The sequence below is a fragment of the Silurus aristotelis genome (assembly GCF_946808225.1).
Source record: "Silurus aristotelis genome assembly, chromosome: 22".
Classification (NCBI taxonomy): Eukaryota; Metazoa; Chordata; class Actinopteri; order Siluriformes; family Siluridae; genus Silurus; species Silurus aristotelis.
The window spans coordinates 6,628,473-6,642,224 of NC_139595.1; the positions used below are offsets into that span (position 1 = coordinate 6,628,473).

General features: G+C 37.5%; 1 protein-coding gene across 1 annotated transcript in view; it reads right to left on the reverse strand.

Moving 5' to 3' along the window:
• Nucleotides 1–276: 276 nt before the first annotated feature.
• The window catches only part of ndufv2 (NADH:ubiquinone oxidoreductase core subunit V2), a 14,968-nt gene continuing 1,492 nt past the window's right edge, over nt 277–13,752 (reverse strand). The window contains exons 2-8 of the mRNA XM_083524911.1: nt 13,158–13,220; nt 10,303–10,365; nt 9,169–9,285; nt 7,821–7,989; nt 5,977–6,086; nt 980–1,056; nt 277–459 (exon numbers count right to left, since the gene is read on the reverse strand). Of these exons, the coding sequence (XP_083381037.1) occupies nt 366–459; nt 980–1,056; nt 5,977–6,086; nt 7,821–7,989; nt 9,169–9,285; nt 10,303–10,365; nt 13,158–13,220 (693 nt within the window). The 3' untranslated portion in view covers nt 277–365. The remainder of the gene's footprint in view (nt 460–979; nt 1,057–5,976; nt 6,087–7,820; nt 7,990–9,168; nt 9,286–10,302; nt 10,366–13,157; nt 13,221–13,752) is intronic.

Consider the following 13,752-nt stretch of genomic DNA (forward strand, 5'->3'; position numbering starts at 1 on the left):
TTATAAATCGTGATGGTCTTTAAAAGGGAAGTTTTCAATTGATATTTATATGCTACAGTGATCCTGCTTTTCTATATAATCCGGTTATTTTACATAAGAAGGAAAAATGTTCACCTACCCATTTCTCAGAGCATTAATAACTCACGTTAGTGCTGACGTTCTTGTCAGGATAAAAGGCTAAATGTTATTTGTTTAATATTTACATCTGGTTCAAGGTGGTGTGGTAAATGTAAAAAAAAATAAATAAATAAATAAAATAACCACACAGCTACAGTGTACAATGAATAACATTTTTATTTACACTTACAATGATGTCTGATACTTCTAAGGACTCAGGTTAAGTTAGGTGATGACCCGTATTGGAGTTATAAGTCAGGCCTGACTCCAAAGCCAGGTCCAGGAGGAGGTCCGGTCAGAGAGGTCAGTCCTCCGGCAGGCTCGCACGAGAAGCGGCCACTCCTGCGAACATCATCGATAATTCATTGGTGCTCTCGCATTTAAAGCAACTTAATTCACATGACCCTTTGTGTGGGTGCTGTTATCATATAACTATCATATATAGTGAGCAAACAAATGCAATTTAATAGTCTCAGGCAACCTGATAGCAATAAATAGCACATGCCGGTGCAATACAGACACTGGCTACACTAAAGACTTTTATAAATGACTAGTTAATTGGTTGATTGTTATATGATTGTTATATAATTGGTTTGTAGTGACTGCTATACTACAGTACTGTTAAATTGAAATCTGGGCAGAGTGTGTTGCATATAAATGCAAGCAGTATTACCAATAATTCAAATCACGGGGTGATGTGCTCTATTATTAATTCTATAATAAGTCTTTCACTGGGACACGTTCAGCAAACATTGTTTAGCAAAAAAAAGTCAACGGCAACAGTCTCATTTTGTTACTGCAGAAATCAAAATTACCCATCTTTACAGTTATTACTCAGAAATAACATTTAAAACATTCCTACCTTGGCCCAGGTGATGGGACTCTCCCTGCTTTCAGTTCATCAATGATGTGCTCAATATCTGAAGGCTTCAGGTCCTCCTTCAAAGCAAAACAAAGAGCAGAACTCATAAGAGCTATATACTTCAGTTTCTTCATCTTAGGCTTGTTTCTTTAGAAACCTATACATGCTGGAGGACTACTGAGTCAATATGTCCAAAAAAAAAAAAGCCCTTTTGGTTACGTGGAACGGCCACTCAACAGGTAAATACCCACTTAGAATGTTTTTTCTGAAAGTGACATTAAATGTGAGTCAGGTCAGGATATGACTTTCTGGTCATTTAATCACTAAACGCAGACTGGGACATCTTACCCCAAACCAACAGATATACAGCCTTATAAAGACTTCTAATATGAAAGACCATCTAATGTGTAACAAAGCTGCTTTTGCTAAAATTTCAAGTGTGATTCCTAAGAAAACCTAATTTCCAACCAGTTAAAGGTATCTGTTGGGTTGCGTAGCCCATAGCAGCAGGTCTTTTTGTTGCCAGGAACACATTTAACCATAAAATTCAATTCCCTTTGCAATGATTTATTTTATAAGCCTGATCCAGCAATCCAAATATTAAGCTGATTATTTGACTGTGAAGAGCAATATTCTGGTTATTTATTGGTGCTATAAAGTTTTTTAAAGCTGAAGTTTCCACACGCAAAACAGGACTAACCTGCTTTCTGAGTTAGTGACGTTTGTGATCAGGCAAATCAACAAGCATCGAACAACTCTGTAATAAAGGTAACAGCTTCGATAATAGTGGGTTGTTTATATTATAAAAAAAAAAAAAAAACAAGGACCACCTCGTGGTCCTTTTACCAGATGTTTTCTAAAATATAAAATAAAAAAAAGTTACATCCGTGAGCCGGTCCTCTCTGAACGTCTTCTTTATACCTGCAAGGCAACTTCCAACAACCAGGTCATGGAGTTGATAATTAATCACAGAAGTGGAATCTTTTAAACAAATTTTAGTCACAGCAAGTGACTGACTTTCCATTCACCCATGTAAAGTTATATTTAATTGCCTCATCACCCATGCAGCCTATCAGCAGCTCAGTTTTACTTACCCAGGTGCTGAATGGGATTTACCCTACCAGTTCAGACGGTTTTTTAAACCATTACTTCAAGAAAGTACTGATTACCACCACCACCATGGTATCATTCCTTTAGACTTCCTGTTCAGCAAGAGCCTGTTCTGTAAATGTTCATATGAAGGCTGGATGAAGCAGCAGCCCTGTAGCACAGGCTAGAATTTTTAGAGGCTAGATCTTGTACTTTTTGTTAACAGTAATTTTTCCATTCGAGTGATGGCTGTAGTCTGTCATTTGTGAGCTCTTCTACCCAAAAATCCCCTGCAGGATGAAAAAAAAAATTGAAAGCTGTTGTCTTTTTTATAATGATTTAATTATTTTTTTAAACTATGCCATGTGTATAATGCAAGCAATAAAATAAAAATGCATCTGAAAACCCTTTGTTGAGCTGGTATGTTTACATTACTGAAACCTGATGTGATCAAAGTGCCACTTCCTGTTGCTTAAAAAGTGTGAATAATTCCCTGCATTCTTTGCTTAACACCTGGAGAAACTAAAACTTGAAAATAATAAAGCGCTGCCCTTGTAATGTCCTGTAGTTTACCATCACCATCAAATACAGCCGCAATTTTCTATAATTAAACGAGGAAAGACAGGTTCAGGACGGTCATATTTTCCTATCAGAAACGGGTTTATTAGAGAGAGCAGCTGTTAGGGAGTGAAGCAGGCATGTATTCACATGGAGATGCAGAAACGATTTCAGCATGACATCCCTGCCCTGCTTTTCTTGCTGCTATTTTATTGGTCTGTTGCAGAAGCCATGTGACAAATTACATCACGTGACAAGATTTATGCATGTGGAATTTTTTTCCCCAATTCAAAAATGTCTACTATAGCTTATAGTGATTGATATATATATATATACACATATACATACACACACACACACACACGCGTACACATTCACTATAGGTGCAAAAGTTTGTGGACACGTGAACAAACAATTCGCAGGTGTGCTTTTTTTTTTTTTTTTTTTTTTTTTTTTTTTTAACATCCCATTCCACATTTTGTCCCCAGTTGCTGTTATAATAACCACCACAAGCTGTTTGTGGAAATTTGTGATTGTGTAATTAAAGTGAGTCAGGTTCTGATGCAGGGTGAGGAGGCCTGGGGTGCAGTCAGTGTTCCAATTCATCCAAAAGATGTTCAGTGGGGTTGAGATCAAAGCTCTCATAAGCCCACTAGAGATGTTTTATTCCAACCCAAGTAAAGCGTATCTTAACAGAGCTGGCTTTGTCACAGGGGAACAGGCCGTCATGCTTGAACATTTTTAGTTCTTCTACCGAAGGGAAAATGTCATCCAATGCATCCTATGAAATTGCACAACTCCAACTTTGTGGTTTGAGAAAGAACCACATGTTGCTAGAAATGATAGGTGTCCAAATACTTTTGTTCATATCGCATAGGTAAACCAACAAATTACTTTTAAAAAGAGCACTTCACTGGAAACTTGGATTAATAACATGAAGTGAGTGAGTTGAAATAAGAAGCCTTAAGGGTTTTGTATTTATTGCCTCTTAGTCTAACAAATTAAACCATAATGGTACGTGTGATAATGTCATGTTAATGTCAACAACGAGTCTTGCGTATATAATCTAGACGTGTCAAGGGATTTACCCTGAGCTATTTCTGAACAAAACCAAAAGTTGTTCTGTTGCTGACAAAGATCCTCTTCGGGATTAAAGCACTCGTCTCGGACGTGCTGCGTTTCTTTCTTCTAAGACGTACATGAGAAACAAAGATATACGTGCATTTCCTGACGTGAACATTCGCTGTAGTCTGTTATTTACCTGTAACGCTTTTTAAAAGATTCTTTCCCTCTCATTGCTGTTTTAATTATAATCAATATAATTATTATATTATAATAGAATAATTATAATAAATAAACAATGCTATTTAACTTAAATATTTAATACCCATTAGCACGTGTAAGAGTATCACTGATTCGTTCCATTAACAGAATGGAAATTAATAGGCATGTCGTTTAATCCTTTAATATTCCAACATATACTTTTATTTTATTGAAATGTGTTTCAATAAAAGCAATTGTATATTGTTGCTCATTATTGTTCCTTTTACAAAATCTACTACTACTAACTAACACTTACTTGTACTTGGATAATTAAACAACAAATGTGCATCAAATCCGCAAACACGTCACAAGGTCTGGCGTGTTTAGTACCCGATTGACTGCTATACAATATTAGGAGTATGAACTCATAATAAAGTACTGAACCTTTTTCCAAATATAACCAACAATCACCTCGTAATTAAAAGAATCATTTCCTGCAGATCTGTTTCTAGAAATCCTTTTGTATTTCTAATTCATTACACGTGAGTGTCGGGTTTTGTGTTTCATTGCTCTTTAACACACCCACATCGACTCGCCCGTGAGAAAAACCCTCACTGTCGTTTTCAAAGGTTTCAGGTAAAGAGTGAATAAAGAGATTTCAGTAAACAGAGTATATAATGCTGTAGTTTACGATATCTTAATGTCTTTTCCGTTTTGGAAGGATATTTTACTCAATGCGCAGCTCACTAGGATTATTCATTGCTCCACGTGTCTGTGTTTCCAATTCTAGCAATAGTTTGTTGCGTTACTACAGGAGCCTCAGAGGCGTCATCAGCTGACATGAATGAAAGAAATATTTTTCATGACCAGGGCTCCAGACAAAATGATAAAATAAAAATAAAAAACAATTAAGGAGCCATTGGCTCCCATGAGAAAAAACAACATGCACCAAATTATATTTTTAAGTTGCCACACAAGAATGAAGTAAAAAAAAAAAAAAAAAGTAAAACGCTTACTTCGAGTCACCTGCCCTCTTTTTACAGCATGGCCTGGGAACTGAAGCGATCATATAGGCGGTGTTGAATTGTATTTTTTAGCTCGAGACACCGCGAGCGCTGACGGTGTTTTCCGTGGCGCGCTCTTCGCAGTTATGTGATCAAGAAAATTTTGTATGCTTTTGACTATCGCCGTGTTTTCGTACCGTCTCTTTTCTTAAATGATCTGTTCTGGTAATGAAATCAGTTTTCCCTGCAACTTCTCAACCCGCTTTAGAGCAGGAGTCGCTGATCGTACCTTAGCCATGAAATCAAGGTTTTCAAATGTCTTTTGGCACTTTTATTTGTTTTCACTGACTGACAGAAGATACATCTGTTGTTCTCCCTCTCTCCTATACTGGCACAACAGCAGCCTGCCTTTTTACTAACAGGTGTGTCATCAGCGGAAGAGTTCCATGGAGATGGAGACTGTTTTGAAAAAAGTCTGATATTTTTTAGTTTCGACATGTTTTTCTGATGCTGTCAGGTGAGTTTTGATTGAACTGTCCGGTTATTTTAGCGCTTTAACTCTAACGTAGGTGTTGGATGCATCTCCGTTTATTACGTCGACAAATTATGTGCTCATAAAAAGTCATAACATGCAGATCATGTTGTACATAACGTGTACATTTATATGGCGAGCTTGGCAAAAATATTACTTGCAATTTATTATTTTTTTAAATCATTTTAGTCGCAGTCTGGAGCCCTGCATGACTATACATCAGAAATGTGCAAATCGACGAGCGGTAAGGTTTCTATCATAGTGACACGACGCTCCACAGATTTTTCCACAAGCAAAAATAAATGCATGTCAACTACTCTATATTCTATATCGATATTGCACTCTGATTTAACAGACATCGGTGCATCTAGGATTAACCGCCGAAAATCATGAACGCTTATTCTGCATTAAAGTAAACCAGAGCACGTGTGCCCCAGTCCCGAGCCAGGAAATAAGAAAAGATCCATTAACCATCAAAAGGACAGAATAGACATTAAAACGCAGGTAAACTTGGCAGCGAGGCACGGAGAGGGATGAACAGGTGTACTTACATAATAGTTGTCATTGATTTGAACCATTGGGGCATTAACGCAAGCACCGAGACATTCGACTTCTACTAGCGTGAACAGCCCGTCTGCTGTGGTCTCGCCGACCTTGATGCCTAGGAGAGAGAAAGCAGTGGTGTTGAGTTAGTAAAGAAGGAACGGATCGAGTTCAAACTGCTCAGACCGCAGACATGCAGTAATGAAGCATGTCTTTTATTAGTGCTGTGGATCGGTTTACATGTGCTCCGGTGACATTTCAACACTTGTATGAAAACAAATTATATATATATATATATATATATACACTATATATACACATTATATATATATATATATATATATATATATATAATGTGTATATATAGTGTATATATATATATATATATATATATATATATATATATATATATATATATATATATATATATATATATATATATATATAATGTATATATTTACTGGGGGAAAATAAAAAATGTCGTGTTAAACTGAACACAAAATGAACCCGTGTTTAAGGTAAGTTCATTCCTGGGCAAAAGGTTAGCAAGAAATCTGATCTGATGGACTAGCCTGCAGGTCTTTCTGAGCATGCACCCGGGGATGCAATGGCTCCGCACTGGGAAATTTGACAATGTTTTGTCCTTCAGAATGAATAGATTCTGTAAACAAGCCATTCATTTTTCTTCTTCTTCTTCAATAATCCGTCTCCATACCCCCCTGTTCTCTACATCTGCCTCTTTCAAACCAATCACCTGCATGTCTTCCCCTCACCACATCCATAAACCTCCTCCTTGGCCTTCCTCTTCTTCTCCTTCCTGGTGGCTCCATCCTCAGCATTCTCCTACCAATATACCCCATGTCCCTCCTCTGCACATGTCCAAAATCTTAATCGAGTATAAATGACCGTTACTCTAATCTGTAATGTAAACAAATATGGTATGACATGCACTAATACAGAAACAAATGAATAGGATTATAATTATCGCCTTTCAGCAAGGTTTATTATAGTATTTGCTTTCTCAATAAAAGCCTGCAGGTCGCTATCATACATTGTATGGAAATGATATTCAAGTATGACGAGCTTCATTCTCTATGACATTATAACATTATGGCCACTTCATCATGGCACCTTTTAGTGGGTGGGATTTATTCGGCAGCAAGTGAACATTTTGTCCTCAAAGTTGACATGTTAGAAGCAGGAAAAATGGGCAAGCGTAAGGATTTGAATGAGTTTGACGAGGGCCAGATTGTGATGTCTAGACGAATGGCCAGAGCATCTCCAAAACTGCAGCTCTTGTGGGCTGTTCCCAGTGTGCAGTGGTCAGTGTGTATATACATATACATACATACATACACACACACACATATATACACACATACATACACACACACACATATACATGCATAAATAAAGAAATCTCCCAATATATAGCATTGCTTGCAGTATTGCAGCGTATTGTATTGCAACCCCTGTATCGTGATACATATCGTATCGACAGCTTCTTGCCAATACACAGCCCTGGAGTAAAATTTAAGAAAAAATTGCTTGTGCATAAAAGCGCACTAGCACTACTTAACTAGATTAAATTCTATATAATGTTTGTATTACGATAGTGATATTAATAATGCTTGTACTCTAACTTGTTAGAGCAGTACTACAAATTCTCCTCCTTAGATTATATACAGTGAATTTCATTTAGTTATAAAAAGAGTAGATCAGCTGATAAACTGCTGCCTGATTTAAAAACTCTCTGCCTAGTTTTGGTCATTCACCACTAGGACCATAATAAAGCCTGAAAGAAAGCAGGTGGTTAAGTGGAGCCCAACTCCTCTGCTCCTCCTATGCTTACCCAGTTTATTCTGGATGGACTGTAGGATGCTGTCCGAATCGCACAGCATGCATGGTGTAGTGGTGCACACCTGGACGTGGTACTTTCCCAACGGCTGCCGGTTGAACATGGTGTAGAACGTGGCGACCTCATACACTCTCATGGGGGAGATGTCTAAGATCTCAGCTACCTGGAAAGTAAAAAAAAAAAAATTACACATTCAGATGACCAACTGAGGTTTCCTAAAAAAGTGAAAAGAAAAAAAAAAGAACGGATTGTTCTGGCAGTCAGACTCATCCCCAGTTACTCTTCACCAGTAATCTGTGAGCTTGTGCTGTGGTAGCCAGTCTGTCTCCGAGGTCCAACATGTACATTTTGAGACCCTTTGCTGCACACCACGGTTGTAAAAAATGGTTATTTGAGATATAGTAGCCTTCGCTTCAAACGGCTGCACCACCTGCAGAACAGCTTCTCGCTAGAGTTTTCCACACCATCTGTGTAGGACTGTTTGTGGGTGTGTGAAATTCCCAGGAGATCAACAGTTTCTGAAACACTCATACGAGCGATCATGCCTCAGTCATTCAGACCACATTTTCCCCTGTTCTTAAGTTTAATGTGAACATTTAGCTGAAGCTCTTTTAGGGCTTTCAGCATCGCATTGTAGCTTCCACCTGATTGGCTGAATGGATGAGAGCATGAATGGACCGGTGTTCCCAATAAAGTTGTCAGGGAGTGTAGTACAGGGTTCCTACACGTTTTTTCATTTATAAATTCGGAATTTTTCCCGATTCAAATATGCTGATTTTTGAGACCATATTTAAGCATCTGATTCAAAATTCCAACTATAACGTGTTACGTTAAAATATAACAAGTGTATGCTACTATATTACCAAATAATTGCAGGAAGGCTGTAGCTAACATTAATCATTTATCAATTACATTTTTAAACTGTAACTTTCCAGACGTTTCACTGTGAATAAGAAACTATTGTGAAACGATTGAAAACAAAAAGTGTGGAACGAGGGGCGTTTTTTATCTAAGGTAGGGCTGCTGCTATCCATTACTTGGGTAATCGAGTGTCCTGACGATTATTCCATCGACTAATCGAGTTTTTAATCGCCAGCTTTACTACCTGCTCTACACGGCCACAGCGGAGGAAATCCGTCCTGTACAATTGAGTGCCTCCAGCTTAGTGGTAACAGTTTGGAAAAGAACCACATATAGCAGGAAAGGTCAGGTGACCCAATACCTTTGTCATTATAGTGTATATATTATGCTATATTGATGCTTTCAAGAGAATGGCATGATGTGTAATACATTTTAAATAAAATTTTTTTTTTTTTCCGCGAAGCTCTTAGATGGGTTTTACCTTGTTCATTGCTGAAATCGGGAGCCACCCATGCTGCCTCTGAGCCAGGTCCAGGACAGGAATGGTGGCAGCCTGCTTGTGACCCTCAGGGTAGTTTTTTATTATAGCGTCAATTCTCTTCACAGGAAGGGAAAAAAAAAGGTTACACACACACACACACACACACACACACACACACACACACACACACACACACACACACACACACACACACACACACACACACACACACACACACACACACACACAGAATATCAGAAATCTATCAGAAAAACCTTTTATTAGTATTTGCTTTCTAGATTTTACCACTGAATTTTCTCAGGTTTTTTTTTTTTGATGACTCACCAAATAAAAGGAATATAAACAACTGTGTGCTGATTTTCTCTACATTAACGCTGGACTAAAGCAGCTTTTAACCATTCCCACTATATTCTTTGTTACACACTGTCAAATAGTATTTTACCACATACTATGATGTCAAATATGACTCCAGTACCAGTGCTCCCTCTAAACTTACACTTGAGTAAAAGTACAAAAGTATTTGCCTTCAAATGTACTTAAGTATCCAAAGTACTATGATTAGAATGTTCCTATTATCATTTTATCACAAGACTCTTTGCTTTATCAACTCAGTTTACATCAAAAGACTCGAATGTTACTCTGAGCACAACAGTCCATTCATAATGATATGAGTCAAACACTGATTGATATCTATTCAAATGATCATCAGCCCAAAACTTTTTTAACTACTTAAAAAAAAAAAAAACATGCAAATAAGGCCCCAGGTGATGTGGTGAGTTCGAATCAAGAGTTTCTCCCATCATTTCTTTCTCTCGAATTGTTCTGATGCTGAACTGTATGTTAGTGTGAGTAGATGCCACCAAGCGCCAATCAAAACAGACTGGTGGCGTTTTTTATCCGTTCAGCCGCACTTGGTGTGGCTGGGATTTGAACTCATTACCTTTGTATCCAATACCTTAACCACTAATCTACAACATCCCCCAATTAATATTTAGACCTCTTGGAGATCTGCATAATAAGCCCTAATATTGAAGTCAGTAAAATAGATTAGAACATGCAGCCACATGAGTAAGCAAACATGATTTCATTTCAAGTCTAAGAGTCGTCGCTCACCTTCAAGTTCTCGGGTGTGAACTCGAAAGGAGTATTGGGATTATTCTCGGATGTATCTCTGTGCTGGAAAAACAAAAAGAAATGGGTTTTAAATGACGTTTTTACACAATTATTATTATTTTATTTTTTTTATTTTACAATGTGCTACACCTGACCAAGGTTCATGTGCTTTTTGAGCATCCCATGCCCCAGTTTTAGTCCCTATTTGCTTTTATGATTTCCTCCAGTCATTCATGACAAAGGTATTCAGTAGGGTTAAGGTCAGAGGTTTATAGCAGGCCATTTAAGTTCTTATGCTCCATATATATATATATATATATATATATATATATATATATATATATATTAAATTGTGGACACCTGACCATAAGACTGTAAGTGCCTTCTGAACACCCCATTCCAGATTTAGTCTCGAATTGCTCTTAGAATAAACTCCACTCTCTTGGGGAGCTTGATAGGCTTGCGATCTTCCACTCCAACCCTGGTAACGCATAAGTTAATGGAGCTGGCTTTGTGCATAGGGGAATTATCATTCTGGAACAGGTTTGGATCTCCTAGTTAAAGTGAAGGAAAAAAAACATATGCTGCTGCATGCAAAGACATCCTGTAAAACTGTGTGACTACAACATTGTGGCACACACACACACACACACACACACACACACACACACACACACACTCAAATTGAACTGGGGCAGCAGCTATAAATTATTTTAGTAATAAGTGATAGATGCCACCCTTGTTCAGTTTGTGTGTGTGTGTGTGTGTGTGTGTGTGTGTGTGTGTGTGTGTGTGTGTGTGTGTGTTTATATCATCCCCTTCACAGCTGATTTTTTTTTTTTTTTTGCTTCATTGTAAATGAAGCATTTCACAGTAACAAAAGACAGGAATGATTTTGAATATGTCCATGGGTTCAGAGTTGTAAATGGTAACAGTTTGATTGTTTAAGTGAAAGCAGGACGCATATACTGTACATGTCAACATGTACGCATGGTTCTTTTAATATAGTCCATTCTCTCCCTCACTGCTGCCCCCTACAGAGCTCGATATATAGCACAGTCTAAATAGTATAGTAACAAGCCAGTAAGTGACTGGAAGACAAAACACATTAGACAATGCCCCTGTGCATACAGCAAGCTCTATGAAGATATGGTTTCCAAGATCTTGGGTGGCCTGCTCGAGTGTTCTGACCTCAACCTTAATAAACACCTTTGGGATAAATGTGAATGCTGACTGAACCCCAGACCTCCTCACCTCACTAATTCAGTACCTGACATTATTAACACCCTTGTGGCTGAATAAACAATCACCTTCGAGAAGAGTAGAGGTTATTATAACAGCAAACAGGGAGGAAATACTGGTACCATTTTTTTCAGTTAATGTTCACATAAAACACCAGAATAAAGAAAATGAATGTTATCACAGAGTCATTGTTAATGGCATGTCTGATTGTGAAAGACGGGCTGCTCCGAGTCCATCTATAACCACTTATTTTCTGGGCACACAATAGCGCAGATTAAAAAAAATTAAAAAAAACAAGATGCAAAATTATTTTCCATTTAGAGTAGATTACTGTAGTTTTCCTATCAGCTCCACTGTATATTCTCCACTGTCCTCTGTTTTCAACAAGATGTTGATGAAAGAGTCACCGTCTGAGCCACTCAAGATCACTATCTTCCCCCATTCTGATGTTCAATGTAAAGATAAACTGAAGCTCTTCACCTGTATCTTGATGATTTTACACTATCCTCTGCTGCCATGTTAATAAATAATCATTTCAGGTGGGTAGGTCTTCGTATTTAATTAACCTGAGAGTATATAAATCAAGGCCCATATTTCATGTTGGTTGATTCCTTTTATCAACAGAAAAGGTTTATGATCCAGGTGGTCATTCAGCCTGTTACTGTTCACACCACAGCCCCTACAATAAGTGCATATTTTAATAAAGGTATAATATCCACACCAATCATCCATAACCTACCTGACTAATATTGTGTAGGTCCCACATGTGCCCACTAACACAACTCTGACCTGTCGAGACTACACAAGACCTCTAAAAGTGTACTGTGGCATCTGCCACCAAGAGGTGGGAGGAGCCCCATGGATCAGGAATTTATGGGAATTTACAGGAATACATTCAAAATTTGGGGGAAATGTATATAAACTTTATCATATACAAACAAATATAAACATTTTGTCTGGTCATGAGTGACATGTTATTATAGATTTTAAAAATGTTAAATTTTGATTTCGTTGTGCACAATAGCTTACACACAGCATAAGGAAGTTTTGCACGTACAGTTATGTAATATTCATGTCATTTATGTGAACATTTAGCAAGATGGGCATTTCTTTTGCGAGAAATTATGTGTGTTGTGTTATGAAAGAAGGCAGGGGGCGTGGCCTCAGTAAGCCTGCAGTAAGTGTGCTGTGTGCATGTGACTAAGCAAGAATATACTGCAAGATTATTTTTTTCCCATCTACATTTCCTGCAATTCATTCATTCCTGTTTATGTCTATGAATTCCCATATCCCATATGCACCTATTAATTCCCATGGAAAATGTAGAAGATTTTGCAACCCTACCTCCAACACATCAACTTGAAAGTTTACTTTGCTGCCTAATAAGCGCGATTGTAATGCAATAATCCATGTTATTTTCTTCACCTGTCACGGCTGATCGTTGCTGCACAATGCAATCAGATCTATTTTACTCAAAATCTTATTTTTGGGGAAAAATCCTTCCACAAAAGCCAAGTTCTTACAGACTTTCCTTGCTCTTTTGAAACATGGGACATTTTCTGAACAAATACACTTGTCTGGTATCAATAAAGAAGAAGAAAAGAAGTTTTTACCACAAAGAGTCCTCCTGCTCCAGAACGAACAGCAGATCTGTGCAGGCACCGCACCTGCCTCCCCTAAGACACATCACACACATCATAACACAGTAAACACATGGTTTTGTACCACAAAATATATATATATATAAAAAAAAAAAAAAAACTAACCTGCTTAAATAAATAATGATTCTTAATTATAGTTCGAAACGCCACACAAAGTTTGCTGTTACAAACTGAAACAAATGTCTGTTGCATCACAGCACAATCATATACAGTATCAGTCAAGAGTTTGGACACACCTTCTCCTTCAATGGTTTTCTTTTATTTTCATTATATTCAACATTGTACGTTATTACTGAAGACCTAAGAACTAAATTATGAAAGAACACGTACATGTGCAGTAAACGATTGTTCAAAGTAGACACATATCATGTCTTGCAAATTTATGGCTCATGGATAGTTTATTTGTGACTATTCTTGGCTTCTTAAATGTGCTTTAAACCACCAGTTGTCAATAGCCCTTTTAGTGCTACTCTTACTACTGTACAAAATCAATAATAAAAGAGAAAAGACAGTCGATCATTACTTTAAGAAATGAAGGTCAGGGAAT